Source organism: Lygodium microphyllum, chromosome 15, assembly GCF_053477565.2.
Source record: "Lygodium microphyllum isolate KBCC chromosome 15, Lygodium_microphyllum_v1.1.10, whole genome shotgun sequence".
Classification (NCBI taxonomy): Eukaryota; Viridiplantae; Streptophyta; class Polypodiopsida; order Schizaeales; family Lygodiaceae; genus Lygodium; species Lygodium microphyllum.
In genome coordinates, this window is record NC_141149.1 from 38,808,537 (window position 1) to 38,822,751 (window position 14,215).

The window sequence follows — 14,215 nt, forward strand, 5'->3', positions numbered from 1 at the left end:
TCCCTTTCTTATCTCTCTCTCCCTCTCTCTATTTTTCTATCTCCTTTCTTTCTATATCTCTCTCTTCTTTTCTCTCTCATCCCTCTCTTTGTTTCTCTCCCTTTCTCTCTCTTTGTTTCTCTTTCCCCCTCTCTCTCTCCCTCATTGTTTCTCTCCCTCACCCTCCTCTCTCCCTCCCTCCATCTCTCTATTTCTCTCTCCTTCCCTCTCTCCCTCCCTCTCTCTTCCACCCTCCCTCCCTTTATCTCTCTTTGTTTCTTCCTCTCCATCTCTCTTTGTTTCTCTCTCTCTCCCTCTTTCCCTCTCTCTTTCTCTTCCTCCCTCCATACCTCCCTCTTTCCATCTCTCTTTTTTTTCTCTCTCCCTCTTTGTTTCCCTCCTTGTCTTTCTCTTTCTCTCCTCTCTCTTTATCTTTCATGAAGTCCCCCTCTCTCTTCCACCCTCCCTCCCTTTATCTCTCTTTGTTTCTTCCTCTCCATCTCTCTTTGTTTCTCTCTCTCCCTCTTTCCCTCTCTCTTTCTCTTCCTCCCTCCATACCTCCCTCTTTCCATCTCTCTTTTTTTTTCTCTCTCCCTCCCTCCCTCTCTTTATTTCTCTCTTCCCCCTCTCTCTGCCTCTTTGTTTCCCTCCTTGTCTTTCTCTTTCTCTCCTCTCTCTTTATCTTTCATGAAGTCCCCCTCTCTCTTCCTTTCTCTCTCCCTCCTCTCTTCCTATCCCTCCCTTCTTCTCTTTATTTCTCTCTTTCTCCCTTTCTCCCTCTCTCTCAATGAATTTCTCCACAAATGAAAATAAAGAGAGAAAAAAGGAGAATGGAAAAACAAAGAAATGAGAATCAATGTACCTACCTCAAAGGCTCAAAGATGAAACCCTTTGTGGTTCACTCCTTCTTCTTCACCCTTGTGGCTTCCCTCCCTTTTCTCCTTTGCACCCCTCCCTTTCTTCTTTGTTGATAGCGATGATGGTGGTAGAGGCAATGGTGAGCTCTCTCTCTCTCTCTCTCTCTCTCTCTCTCTCTCTCTCAAAGCTTTGAGCTCTAGCTCTCTCTTCCATTCTCTTTCACAATTGGTCTATAAAAATGACATGCTTGGGTTTTTTGTGTTTTTTTCCTTAGTACACTGTCGCTATTTGCGTCACAATATGTATCACAAACCATCACTATTTGCATTGCAATAGGCATCGCAATGTTACTACAACGCAAATTGTGATGCCGCTAATTTACGTCAGAAACGAGCATCACTATTTGTCCATTCCCTTGTAGTGGCTATGGAAGTCGATGTGCTAGCACATACACTTCCATGGTCATGGTGCTAATGCCCAAATACACTACTCTAATTCAAAGTACCAAGGTCTCACAAGTTGGCCACATATAAATAAACATGTGCTCGTGGCATCATATTTGCCATCAAGATGGGCTAAATTCTCAATGACACTATGGCCATGGAAGTAGGTGCATCGGTGCATCCACTTTCCATGGATATGTACCAATCATATGCTATTGTATATGATGGCATTAAGGCCTCAAAATATAACCTCACAAGAGCACACTTTTGTCCTAGGAAGATTGTGTCACCTACAGGTCACACCATGCTCTAGGACTTCAAATTGCCAAAACTGTGCCGATTTCTGGTACCTGAGCAATGTTGCCCTCCACGGCGCCTAATCCTCACCTTTAATGTGCCATGCTAAAGTGCCCTGAGCTGGGGACAAGATCTCCATAAGGAATTGGGAGCTAAAATGCTCTTCTTTGCTCTCCCTAGGTCCTCCAACAAAGGTGGGTCAAGCTGGCTATGGTGGAAAAGAAGGTAAATGAGAGGGCAAAAGTTCTAGGGGCTCATTATATGTAAATCCTCTATATCACGTGTATGTTTAAGACCTATTTAAAAACATTTTTATCTATGAAATTTTCCTAAATAGAACACAATAATTTTCTTAATAACCCCTTTATGTGGCATCTTTTTATAAAAAATATTTAAAAATGACTTTTTAAAAATCTTTTCTTTCAAACCCATGTGATATACTTACATGTTTTTATGTGACACCCTAAGGTGTGCCAATACATCCACTTCCATGGGCATGGTGCTAATGCCAAAATATGTTGCTTTAGTAGGGTCAAAGTATCACAACATAGCCAAATATAGATAAACATACTTGTAGCATTGTGTTTACTATCATGCAAACCTAAATCCTTGATGACACTATGGCCATGAAAGTGGGTGTGCTAGCATACCCATTTCCATGGCCATGGTATCAATGCCAAAATATATTGCTCTTCTGGGTACTAAGGCCTCACAAAATTGGCACATATATATAAACATGTGCTCATGGCATTGCATTCACAATCATGTAAGCTTAGATCCTTAGTGACACTATGGTTATGGAATTGGGTACATCATCGCACCACTTTCATAGCTGTGATGACAATGGAAAGATATGTTTCTCTTATGGGCCTCAAGACCTCACAAGATGGCCATCAATGGCCAATAAGGCGTGAAGAGGTGGAAACCAAGGTTTCAAGGCAATGTGTTTCCCATCATCCTATCTTATGATGGCCACCAAGGGCAACGAGAGCCTCACAAGAGGGCCATCAAACTCTCAATGCATGATGCTATCCATCTCGTAGCATGTTACTTGTATAAGCACCATGGTCTCATAAGATGACCAACAAAGGCACTCAATGCCTCTTTGGATAGGCCACCAAGGCATCATCGGCCTCATGGCAAGAAAAATTCATTAGTGACACTAAGGCCTCACTAGGTGGGCACCAAGGGACATTAAAAGGAAAAATGGGCATCTTAAAAAGCAAGATTAACAAAGTAGTTGACTTTGGTATTAGTTGTGATAAATTGAAGTGCCACCCCCACCCTACACTCTTGTGGAGTGGAGTACACCTCCATTGATGTTGAAATGTGCCTACCTTGAACATTGAGGTGAAACAATTGGGTGCAAATCTTGGGATTTCATGACAATCCAATCTAGATATACAAAATATAGCACCTAAGGAAAAAAGGGTGCATGTGTATGCATGTGTGTACATAAGTATATTTGTGCATGTCTTTAGAAAAAGGGATGCAACATATGCATATCAATATACAAGCATATGGGTGCATGTCTACAAACTTATGAGGTTTGTTGGAAGGGTAAATGACACTCAAATTGATATAATATATGTAATTAAGGAAAAATTGTATAATATTTAAACACATGCCTTCATTGGTGTACATACACACCCCTCCTTGGAGTGAGAGTTAGAACTCGTGATTTGAAAGCAATAAAATGTACATCACACATGATTAAGCATGTGATATTGCTACAACTAGAAATATTATGTTTATGCGTGAGGTTTATGTAGACATGCCTTTGTAGACTATCATTGAATCTATTGGAACAAATCCTAGCATATCAAAGAGGGTATCTTGGTCTTGAAAATGCATATTTAAAAGAAAGTAGTGTACTCAATCAATTTCTAGATGAGAGATAGTAAAACACTTTACAATGTGAGAGAGAGAGAGAGAGAGAGAGAGAGAGAGAGAGAGAGAGAGAGAGAGAGAGAGAGAGAGAGTGTGTGTGTGTGTGTGTGTGTGTGTGTGTGTGTGTGTGTGTACCATGATGTGCCTTATTTCCTGACGTCGATAGACCCATTGCCATGCCAATATGATGATTTCCTCCTCTCATATTGACAACTTGGTTCCAAAATAGAGTCCAATCTTATGGAAAGCTCTAATGTGCCTTATTTCCTAACATCACGAGAGAGAGAGAGAGAGAGAGAGAGAGAGAGAGAGAGAGAGAGAGAGAGAGAGAGAGAGAGAGAGAGAGAGAGAGAGAGAGAGAGAGAGAGAGAGAGAGAGAGAGAGAGAGAGAGAGACAGAGAGAGATCACACTAACTAGACCAAGAGCATGTGAAATATGTTAGATGAAGTGAGACACGTCAATGAAACAGTAGTGGCATATCATTCAAAATTATTGAAGCATGACCTTTTCTTTTTATATGCATTGGAGAGATTTGGGAGGCCTAGAGTTAATCCTATGATTTCGTTTATGTAAGTTTGTTAGGAGGCATGGTATTTCCTTGAATTATAATGCACTATCAATCATAAGAAATAATTAAAATGATTTACAAACATAAATTAAAAAAACACCTATGGTTATGATATAAATTATTGGTTTTGAAAATGCTCTAAAAATGGTATGATAAGATGCTACTCTTTTATGTTGCTTTGATTCAATGACACAAGAAAAAAATAACAATTGTTAACACCAAACTCCCATCGGCACATTACAAAACTAGTTGATTTGGTTATTCTCTACTCAATTTCTAACCATTTGTAAAATGCATATTCAAAATCACTCATGTTTTTAACATAACATGATCCCTTTAAAATAAAAGACACATACAAATATGCATGTATACAAATATATGTGCACATACACAGAGGAGATTCCCATAGAAGAGGCAGCATGTATACATATAAAGTATATTTAGACAAAGAATATTCCACCCTCTATACCTATTATAACACACACACACACAACATATCAACTTAAGTATCCATTATTCCATAATTGTCAATTTTCATACACCTATAGGATGACTTGTACCCCACACACAGACCTAAATTCTATTAGCAATGAATGCAATTAGGTTCTTTACTTATAAACACACACTGTATGTGTCTCGTGATAACTTGTATGTTAACTATAGATTGTACATCAACCCATCACTAACTTGTATATTCACCTACACAATTGTTGCATAAAATTACAAGTACTTACATGTCATACCTTCAATTGTCATTTAACTTATTATATTTTAGTTTTTAGGTTAAACTTCACCGATGTATTCTTTGAGACCAAAACAAGCCATTGCATGTGCTTGCACATGATCATCCACCATAAACTTGCAATAAAAATATTTAGGAGCTTAGCTTAGCATACTTCTAGAGCACTTTTAGGAATATGATGCTAATTTAATGGAATCTAACTCCAATACTCATGATGACCCTCAAAAATGATAGTTCTTCATTAAACTTGATGATGAGGTGGAGCATATTAATAGACAAATATCTTTTGTTTTATCTAGATTTCCCAATCTTAATGTCCCCTTCAAAACTTGAGCTATTAGCTTGCATATTTGTGAGATCATCTAACTAGTTATTACGGGATTAGGACATCTTAATCTCTTTCCATTGAGGTGGTTGCTAGATTGTCATCTCTTTGTCCATCCATGAAAAGAAAACAAAAACATTTATGTGGTTTCTAGTTATGTCCGACCTTGTCATGTTGCATGTATATTTAAACTCTTTCAACTACAATTGATGTATTGTCCATAATAGTTGCATTGTTCATGATTTGCGGTGCTATATATTTTCTTTGTAGCATAATCTCTCCCTAATCATGTTGTAGTTACTTCACCAAATATATTTGCTAACAAATAACATGGTTCTAAGTATCAAAATGAATTTTGTAGCAACAAATATACCTACAAGAAATGTGATCGACCATACACATTAACATAAAAACTAAAGTAACGAATAAGCTACAACTCTACTAAGCAAAGTTGAAGTGGGGTTATATGAGGTTAATGAAGCATTAATAATGAGAAGACATAAATAAAAAACATATGTGAGAAACGAAGGGAATACATTTAAGCCAATCAAGGAGACGGTCACATGCAAGGTGTCAAAGCAAATACATTTCTAAGAAATGTATGTGAAGAAAACTGAAGTGGAAAATACAAAGCAATGAAATTCAAATTGGATGGTGCACGTACAATCACACGTTTGCATGGGCAAGCCATTCCTCAAACACAACCAAATGCAAGGCTTGACCGTTAGCATGTTTGGACCTTGTAGCACTCTGAACCATTACATTATTGTTAAGGTGGGTATCAATGTCATCATCTTATTGCATGCAATAACCAATAGAAACTTATGAAGAAGCAACAAGTCACAATGTACATAGGCACACAATCTAGACCAACACCTATCACCTCGGATATGAAGAAGCAACAAGTCACAATGTACATAGGCGCACAATCTAGACAAACACCTATCACCTCGGATGTGCTGATGATTTACAGTTTTTTAGTATTTCAAATGCATTCTCAATTGCCCCCAATCACCGCTTGCTAGAGGATGAGACTCATTGAAGGGTATGATAAGGTGCCAAGCTACACCATAGCCGAAATCAACGAGCAAGTAAGGCATGAGCACCTCCCTCCAATGCAAAAAAATTAGTTCATGCTACACAAGTCAAGCCTTCAAGCACTAGTAAATGGAAGAAGCTTTCCAATGGCCGATGTTTGCTCCCCTAGACGCAATTACATACACATCCCACATGCATCAATGCACATCACATGTTGCCTACAAAAGGACAGAGTGAAAGTGGTCCCTACACTAACAATGGGGCAATAAATCCTCGATGTTGGATTTTTGCCAACTTGATATGGCAACTATCAAAAAGTACCTCCACATTGGGAAGTAAAATAAGAGCTTGGAAGCCAACGACAGTGTATCTAAGACGCTCCCTACTTGGAATAGAGATGAAGCTGGATATGAGCTTTCGTTGTATTGCAACGACGATATGGCAACATTACATTAGAGTGGATTCACCGATTCCAAAAGTGCCGGTGATATGGAAGATCCGAGTCATTGTGCGCCTGTTCGGAGGAGAAAGAGCCCCATGGGGAGGGGGAGGGGGAGGGATAGAGAAAGTTGATGGATATTGTTGTGGGTGGTGAGAGAGATGAAGAGAGAGGACGATGGAGAAAGAGGGAGTTTTCTTGATAACAAGTTTTGGAGAGAGAAAATCAGCTACTGATGAGCATCCTGGGACAAAGAGATGGAGTCTCTGTCGCTGTAGAGTGCAGCACCATTGCTGTGGTTTATACTCATTCGCAGGAGTGGAACTACTATCGTCATCACAGGCAGACATTCGGTTCTGATTTTCACATGTAGTTACCGATAAACCACAAACCAATCCACACAACACTTTCTGGACGCTGAATCCACAAACTGAGCAAATCGTATGTGGATTATCGAGGTAAGAGCGAAGCGATCTTTGCGACCAGTTTAACCCGCCTAAAAACCATGGCTCCTCATCTGCGCAACATATGACTTGGTCACATGAGGTAACACCAGTGCAATGCACCAGCGTTGTGCTTCAAAGAAGTAGCATTGAATACCCTCATCAAAAATCTGGTCCCATAGCTTGTCGAGATAATATTACGTAATCAAAAAGTAAACAGAAACGCCTTCGTGTTCAAAAGCAACAGCATGCTCATTCCCTGAAAGGCTAATATTCTTAATGTTTATCAAGGTGAAGGTTTACAAAGCCACAAGGGGTTTTGCTCAGATACCCCTGCAGCTGCCGTTTTCATAGCCTGTTCATCACACAACGGCCTCCTCTAATACAATATTGGTAATCAGGCCAGCAATGTGTGTGTGTGTGTGTGTGTGTGTGTGTGTGTGTGTGTGTGACAGAGAGAGAGAGGGAGTTTCTTGCATTAGCGTTCCTATACATAGTAGTCCAATCATTAGACATATGCTTTCCAAGTACTAGGTCTCAATAGGATTCCAAACACCATTACATAGTAAGAATACAATGGCGAATTTTTTTGGGGGGGGGGGGGGGGGAGGGGGGGATACAGAGGATTAAAGAGTGCAGATTCAGCTAGCAAACCATGCACCCCTTCAAATACACTCCATTACTTTGGATTACCAAGATGCGCAACATGAAAGCCAGCTTCTCATAATCAAGTTCACCTAACATACGCCTCACCTACAAAAAGATTAAACACATTGCCAAGCTAGATCATCCTCCATCCTTACGTGGCCTTTTTCTAGCCTTGCTTAGGCCAGCCCTACTAATCTCTCACTAATTTCCCACAGCTTCCTAGCCTTCTCTGGATCGCTTGCTTCTTCGGAGAGGCAATTCTCAAAAGAGCTTGAGTCGTTGTTCCAGCTCCAGTATACCCCCGACTTGCTTAAACTTGGGTCACTCACAACCTGCAAAGAAAGCACATAGTACGTTTAGAGTTGGCTCAAAGCAGAAACCATATAGAATATATTTAACAGTTAAAAAATAAAGATTACAGCAGACAATTCACAACAAGTTTTGGACGTTTCCAATGTGGAAAAGGGGGATCTTTTCCCTCGTTTTGCCCTATACCATTCGACATCTCGAGCTTTGGCGAGAGAGTAATCATATATACCTAGCTAGGTGCGGTGCCTCGTTGCCACCAAGGGGACTTAGCTAGGTAGCAGAGCCTCCCTTGCAAAAGATCATGATGTTGTCATGTACGTAGTGCCTCCCTTGCAAAAGCTCATGATGTTGTCATGATTCACAATGTGGTTAACTATAGTGGAAATTTGTCTAAAACTTCTAGTGATTGCATGCACACAAATTCATAATGTAGAAGAGGTGCAAGTTAAAAGGCTTTTTATGCATTAACCACAGTACATCTCACAACAGCATGCATGTCATACTGACAGAAAACTAAGATTCAACCAACATCGCTGAACTCAGTCATAATCTAAGCAAGCTGCCAAGTTCAAACCCCAGCTGAGGAGAGAAAACAGTGGAAATTGTAACCAAAAAGAAGAACCTTATTGGGTGAAGCAAAAATTGATAATCAAAGGATTACAAAGCATAATGCAGACATTCAAACAGTAAAAGCTGGTACCTGAGCCAGTCTCTTTCCAGACTCCTCTTCTGACACAAAACCTTTAGTTATGTATTTCTGGAAGGGGGGGAAAAGCGTCCTGAAAAGGGGTATGTGCTCTCTGAAAAGCCCAGTTGTAGCGATACAGCCGGGGTATAGAGAGGCAAAAACCACCCCGGTCTTCTCATGGTACCGCCTGTGAAATTCCTGCATGGTAAGCATGTTGCAGACCTTGCTGTCCTTGTATGCTTTGGCTCCATCAAATTCCCCACCATCAATCATAGCTGAGCTGTTGATACCATTAAGACCTCCTGCGAGACCCCTCAAATCTCCTAGGTTGGCTTTGGGAGGAATATTTCCAGCAAGAGTGTTTGTATTTCCTGCCACCCAACGTTTGGTGTGACCATTAGTACAAGGTCAATTGAGGAAATACAATCAAGAGAAAATCACAAGAACTTCAGCTAGGTGGTGGGTGACATTTGTCATGCATGGACTGGGCATTTCACGAATAAAACAGTGCAGTGTTAAGTCCCATTCATGAGCTAAAGAAACACAGAGCTTGAGAATCACAATGCATCAGCCAAACATGTACTGGTGCATTTAGCTGGTAACTAAAATTACAAGTACGCGAGAAACTCACGCAATACTCAAACTAGACCCATGAATGATAGGACCAAACAATGAAACCTGTTATGGAGCCAACAATAATCATCCGCCTAGATGGATGTTCTGACTTCTCCAAATCTTCAAGCAGAAGGCGTGCAAGAAGGTAGTGGCCAAGATGATTGGTACCCACGCTCAGCTCAAAACCTTCTGCTGTGAACCTGGGCTCTTTGGCAGTAGGGAAGTACACTGCTGCGTTGCATACCAACACATCCAGTGGCATGCCAGACATTTTGAAATAGTTTACAAACTGCTTAATGCTTGCAAAGGATGCCAGATCAAGATGCATGACAGTATAGCTGCCTTTTGGTATCCCAGCAGACTTAGCTGCCTTCTCAGCTTTTAAAAAATCTCGACATGCCATCACAACATGCCATTCACCAGTGTCGGCAAGGGCCTTTGCAGTGGCCAACCCAAGACCAGAGGAAGCTCCTGTAACTACAACTGTGGACTGTTGGCGAACTCGGTTCTCTCCAGCATAACCATCTGCTGTCACAGAGTCAGTAAATCTGAGCGTCTCCACAGCTTGCTGGGCCCGCAGTGCATCAAAAAATGTGTTTCTGTGGGATGGCACCTTCACAAGCAGACAACAGCCTCAGATACATATTCATAACGGCTATAGAAGAGAAAGTGCAACTGATTCACCAGGACAGTATGATGCAGGCAGCAGTCTCTATGATTAACTTCATGAGCACACGTCACCAATTCTACAAAAATCTGCACAAATTTGTGTGCTGCTAGCTCCACAGATGTGTGGGAGGCATACAAACTTAAAATCTTCAAGTTGCATTTAGTGATGAAGTACATACTCAAGTGCGATGATGCCGCTGTTCTTGAACACAAGAAGCTTTAGACAAATTCCAATTATTATTCCCACTTTGCTAACTACAGTAATATCTTGAACTTTTGTGAGGGAGAGACTGCATACCTAGCTAGGTGCAGTTGGAGGCAGGAGGCTGCTGGTCCCATGTGTAGGCCTGCAACCCCTGTCCCCCAATCACATCTAGCTAGACATGTGGTGCCTCCTGGGCAGAAGCTCATGAGGTTAAAGACCGGAGGGAAAATGAGGGCTACCCCCAATCGCACCTAGCTAGGGAAGTGGTTCCTCGCGAGCAGAAGCTCATGATGTCGGACACTATAAGGGAAAACAAGGAAAACAGCCCCTTTTCCCACGTGGGAAAATGTCAAAAACTCCTTGTGTCAAAGTCCAGCCTTAACTATTGACTAATGCAATACATGGAGTGATTCGAAACGTTGAGGTGACATTGAAGTAGAACTGGTATCAATCAAAGGGGCTGTCACCAAAGTAGTAGCTGTGCTTTTAACATTTCATCATCACGACACAGACTTTAGACCATGGGGAAAACTGCGTCTTTCAATCCTAGGGTTAGATGATTCGATTCCTCGAGTTCCAGAAAAGAACAGGAAGCTATCCCAGATACCTTATGTAGGGAAACAGGAGCCCGTCTACTGCATTTTCCAGCCTCGGAGAGGCGAAGACCGAAGAAGGCTGAGTCTGCGGTGGCCCCGACGTAAGCCTTCTGCAAATCACACGAGTAGAAGGTAAGCTATGGACTGATCATCGCAGCGTTTCTACAGAGGGAGCCATTAAGAAAAGAACGAAGGAGATCACCTCTTGGGAGGAAGGGAAGGTGACGACGGCATGCGCGGCAGCGGAGCAGTTAGGCAGGGCCGCCATGGGCAGCAAGCGCAAGCTACTGCGACAAGCGGGCTGCAAGAATTCTGTATGCGAGGGGTGTGTGTGCGTGAGAGAGAGAGAGAGAGAGAGCAAATTCGACACAGCGCAAGCACGAAGAATGAGAACAGAGCGAAATGTAATACCTTTTCTTATCCGTATTTTCCATGTGGCATCCTCCAATCGGATGCCCTCTCCCTGGATTTCTCTGCCCAGCTCCTCTGCCACGTTGCACCACCACATATCTTTTCTCTTCTTATGGGCCCCCCATTTTCACAAATTGGATTTTTCTAGCATGATTTTTTTTTTAAATGAAGATGAGAAATGTATTAAAAAGGGTAAGTAAGGTAGGTTTGTACAATTGGGGATCCTGCCCCTATCAACCAAAAGCATGACTTAAAAGGAAGGGATTTTGTGGAGCTAGTCTATTTGGATGAAATGAGGTGGGTTCGTTAGTTTATTTGCCTGTGGCGCAGCTTGCGATCCATTATCAGTGTCCAGTATGGAAGGGGCCTAGGATTGAGCTACTGGTGGGAGCTGCACTAGTTGGTTCAAAAGTGGCAAAGAGAGAGGGCTATCATGGTAGGTATTGGGTATGGTGGCATGAGGGTTACTAGTCATATGGCACGTTGTTTTCTCCATTGTAGAGGGGTTCCCAGTGTCCTGAGAGATTGTTGACGGTGAACCCCAATCAGGCGAGGTAGAGAAGACTTCGACTGGAATCCTAATGGTGTAGTCCCTAGTCTTTGCAGTGTTTAGCATGCTCTGGAACAGTTCGACAATCTCCTTTCTTGATTCTAGCTTCTCTTTCCTCTTTCGAGCATCTGGTGCCCGAACGTTTTATGGAGGTCTATACATCATGCATCACTAATAGCAGAGATCCACTTTTAGTTGAGGGAGCCAATCAACAATGTTACCATTAAATACTTTTTCATTGCGAACAATCCATATGGACCATAGAAACATTCCGTGTATCAAGGTCCACAAGGCAGGGGAGAGGCTATTAGCTTCACCACTAGGAGGATTTCTTTCCATGTCTGTTTGTATGGATGGCCAGGGGAGATGAACTCTTGTAGCCAATTGACATAACACCTGTTACATGGGCATAAAACAAAAAGGTGCACTATGGTTTCTTTATCCCTCTTGCACCGTGGACAAAGGCCATTGCCTATCCCAATACGTTCTGATGTGACTTGGGTCCAACCCGCCTTATGGAAGATGAGCCATAGCAAATGAGAGATCTTCGCGGGGGGGGGGGAGGGGGGTTAGGGGGTCCATATTTGTTGAAAATGATATTCTCATTGACAATTATTACAGTTAAGAATGAAGGGGATGCAATGCTAGTGGAGGAGAAGAGGAAGATGCAAGAGAGAAGAGCACACACAATGTAGGTGCTGTCAAGAATGATATGACAGCCTTATTGCACTATCTCATATATATGAATGAAGAATATGGGCGTTCAGTGTACATGGATAGGCCCAAGGGCCTTTTACCCCAACAACCTCCCACTAAAAGGCCAATGGGCCAGGGAGTGAAAAAACAAAGAAAAAAGGAAAAGAGACAAGGTGAGGAATCATGGCATCTCACCCAATTCCCAATCGGAAAGCGAGTTGTGCAATAAGTGAGAACATCTGTGAAAGAAGAGTCAAGCATCCCCGAGTCCATGACATCTAGGATATAAGCAATTCCGCAACTCCATACAGCGGAGTAATCCAAGAATGCTTCTCATGAAGCAAGCACAACTCGTGAGTGCAAGGCTGTAATGCATAAGCATCAAAGTAGCACATAGCATAGTGTGACGCATAGGAGACAGTTGAGAGCACATAGACTCTCCAAAGTCAATCATAGAAGAAGGACTAGCATCCTGGCAAACAAGGTCTCAAGATAGTATGCAGCCTCAACGAAGTGGAAGACTAACATACGATTGTAGCATCAACCATAAAGCGCACTGAACGCGCATCAAGAGGCTTGAGAGATGTCTGTGTCTCATAAAAGATAGCGTGACAGCTGCGTATAACTTGTTGGGCATCCAAATCCCATAACCTATAAATCTGAAAGTCACCGTCTCTATAACCAAGGAGGATACATTTGCATGACATAGGCATATCTAGCATACATACAAATGCCTGGCAACCAAACATCCTCAAGTAATCATAGGAGGGTCTCATGCCACTCCATGCCTTGTGTGGTGTAATACCATCCAAAGTCAAACACATCATCCTATTAAGCAAGTAGACTACCGTCATCAGGGCCTCAACCCAAAAGCTATAAGATAACCCAGCTATGGTAAGCATAGAAGCAACCTTTGCCTGTAGAGTCAGGCACATGCCATGAGTAATCCAGTAATACTGTGGGCATAGGAAATCAATGCCAAACTGCTAACAATAGGACTGAAAGCTGGGAGAGATAGCATGACACTCATAATCCATCAACAAAACCTAGGCCTACAACCAATAGAATCCATAAACCTGTCAAGCATAACTGCGGCATCCTCAATCCGTACCAAGGGAAAAGCCCAAACATGGTGGGTAGCATGATTCACGAAGGTCATAAAGTACAATGCTCCACTAAGTGACTGGGCAGGCTCCACCAAGTGACTGGGCAAGCATAGGTCAGGCATAGGTCCATATATTGCACAGTGGACAAGATCTAAAGGATCATGCCTCTCACGATCGCCATGAGACAAAGAGGCTCTGCAAGGATCATAATTACAATCAGGGCAAGCATAAGATCTGCATGTGACAAAGGAGGAAGTATGGAGTCTGAATGAGACAAGATCTCCATCTCTCTATGGTGCATATGGCCTAGGCGATAATGTCATAACAATGCAAGTGGCATCCGGATAATTGCAACCATAGAAACTCCCACATGAGAGACATGCACTAGGTAATGAGAACCAACTCTAAAACCTCTGGCCAAAACCAAGCAATCACGACAAATCTTCCATGACCTATCCTGAAAAGAAATAGAGTAACCTGCATCATGCAACTGACTGACAGAAATCAAGCTCTTATTGAGCATGGCAACATGTAAAACATCCATAAGCATAAGAGAAGTACCATTAGGAAAAGTTAGGTGTATGTCCCCTATACCAAGAATAGCATAAGTCTGCTCAAGACCCAAAGAAATGCATCCATCAAACTCCCTGTAAGTAGAGAACCATGCTCTATGTGGAGTAACATGACAAGATGCCATAA

General features: G+C 42.0%; 1 protein-coding gene across 2 annotated transcripts; it reads right to left on the bottom strand.

The window, feature by feature from the left end:
• Positions 1-7,619: 7,619 nt before the first annotated feature.
• On the bottom strand, positions 7,620-11,145 carry LOC148024446 (protochlorophyllide reductase-like). Of its 2 annotated transcripts, none has more exons than XM_087694078.1 (5): positions 10,956-11,145; positions 10,765-10,860; positions 9,347-9,896; positions 8,681-9,039; positions 7,620-8,003 (listed from the first exon to the last, which is right to left on the bottom strand). In XM_087694078.1, the coding sequence occupies exons 1-5, from the start codon at positions 11,019-11,021 to the stop codon at positions 7,848-7,850; spliced, it is 1,227 nt and encodes a 408-aa protein (XP_087550204.1). In that variant the 5' UTR covers positions 11,022-11,145; the 3' UTR covers positions 7,620-7,847. The 2 variants fall into 2 exon arrangements, with proteins under 2 accessions (XP_087550204.1, XP_087550203.1); XM_087694077.1 differs by having other exon boundaries at positions 10,765-10,863.
• Positions 11,146-14,215: the final 3,070 nt, after the last annotated feature.

Coding starts and splice junctions, on each gene's coding strand:
- LOC148024446 (XM_087694077.1), bottom strand. CDS start 11,021: ATGGCGGCCCTGCCTAACTGCTCCGCTGCCGCGCATGCCGTCGTCACC. Junction 10,864..10,955: donor CCTTCCCTTCCTCCCAAGAG/GTGATCTCCTTC, acceptor TGTGATTTGCAG/AAGGCTTACGTCGGGGCCAC. Junction 9,040..9,346: donor TATTGTTGGCTCCATAACAG/GTTTCATTGTTT, acceptor GTTGGGTGGCAG/GAAATACAAACACTCTTGCT.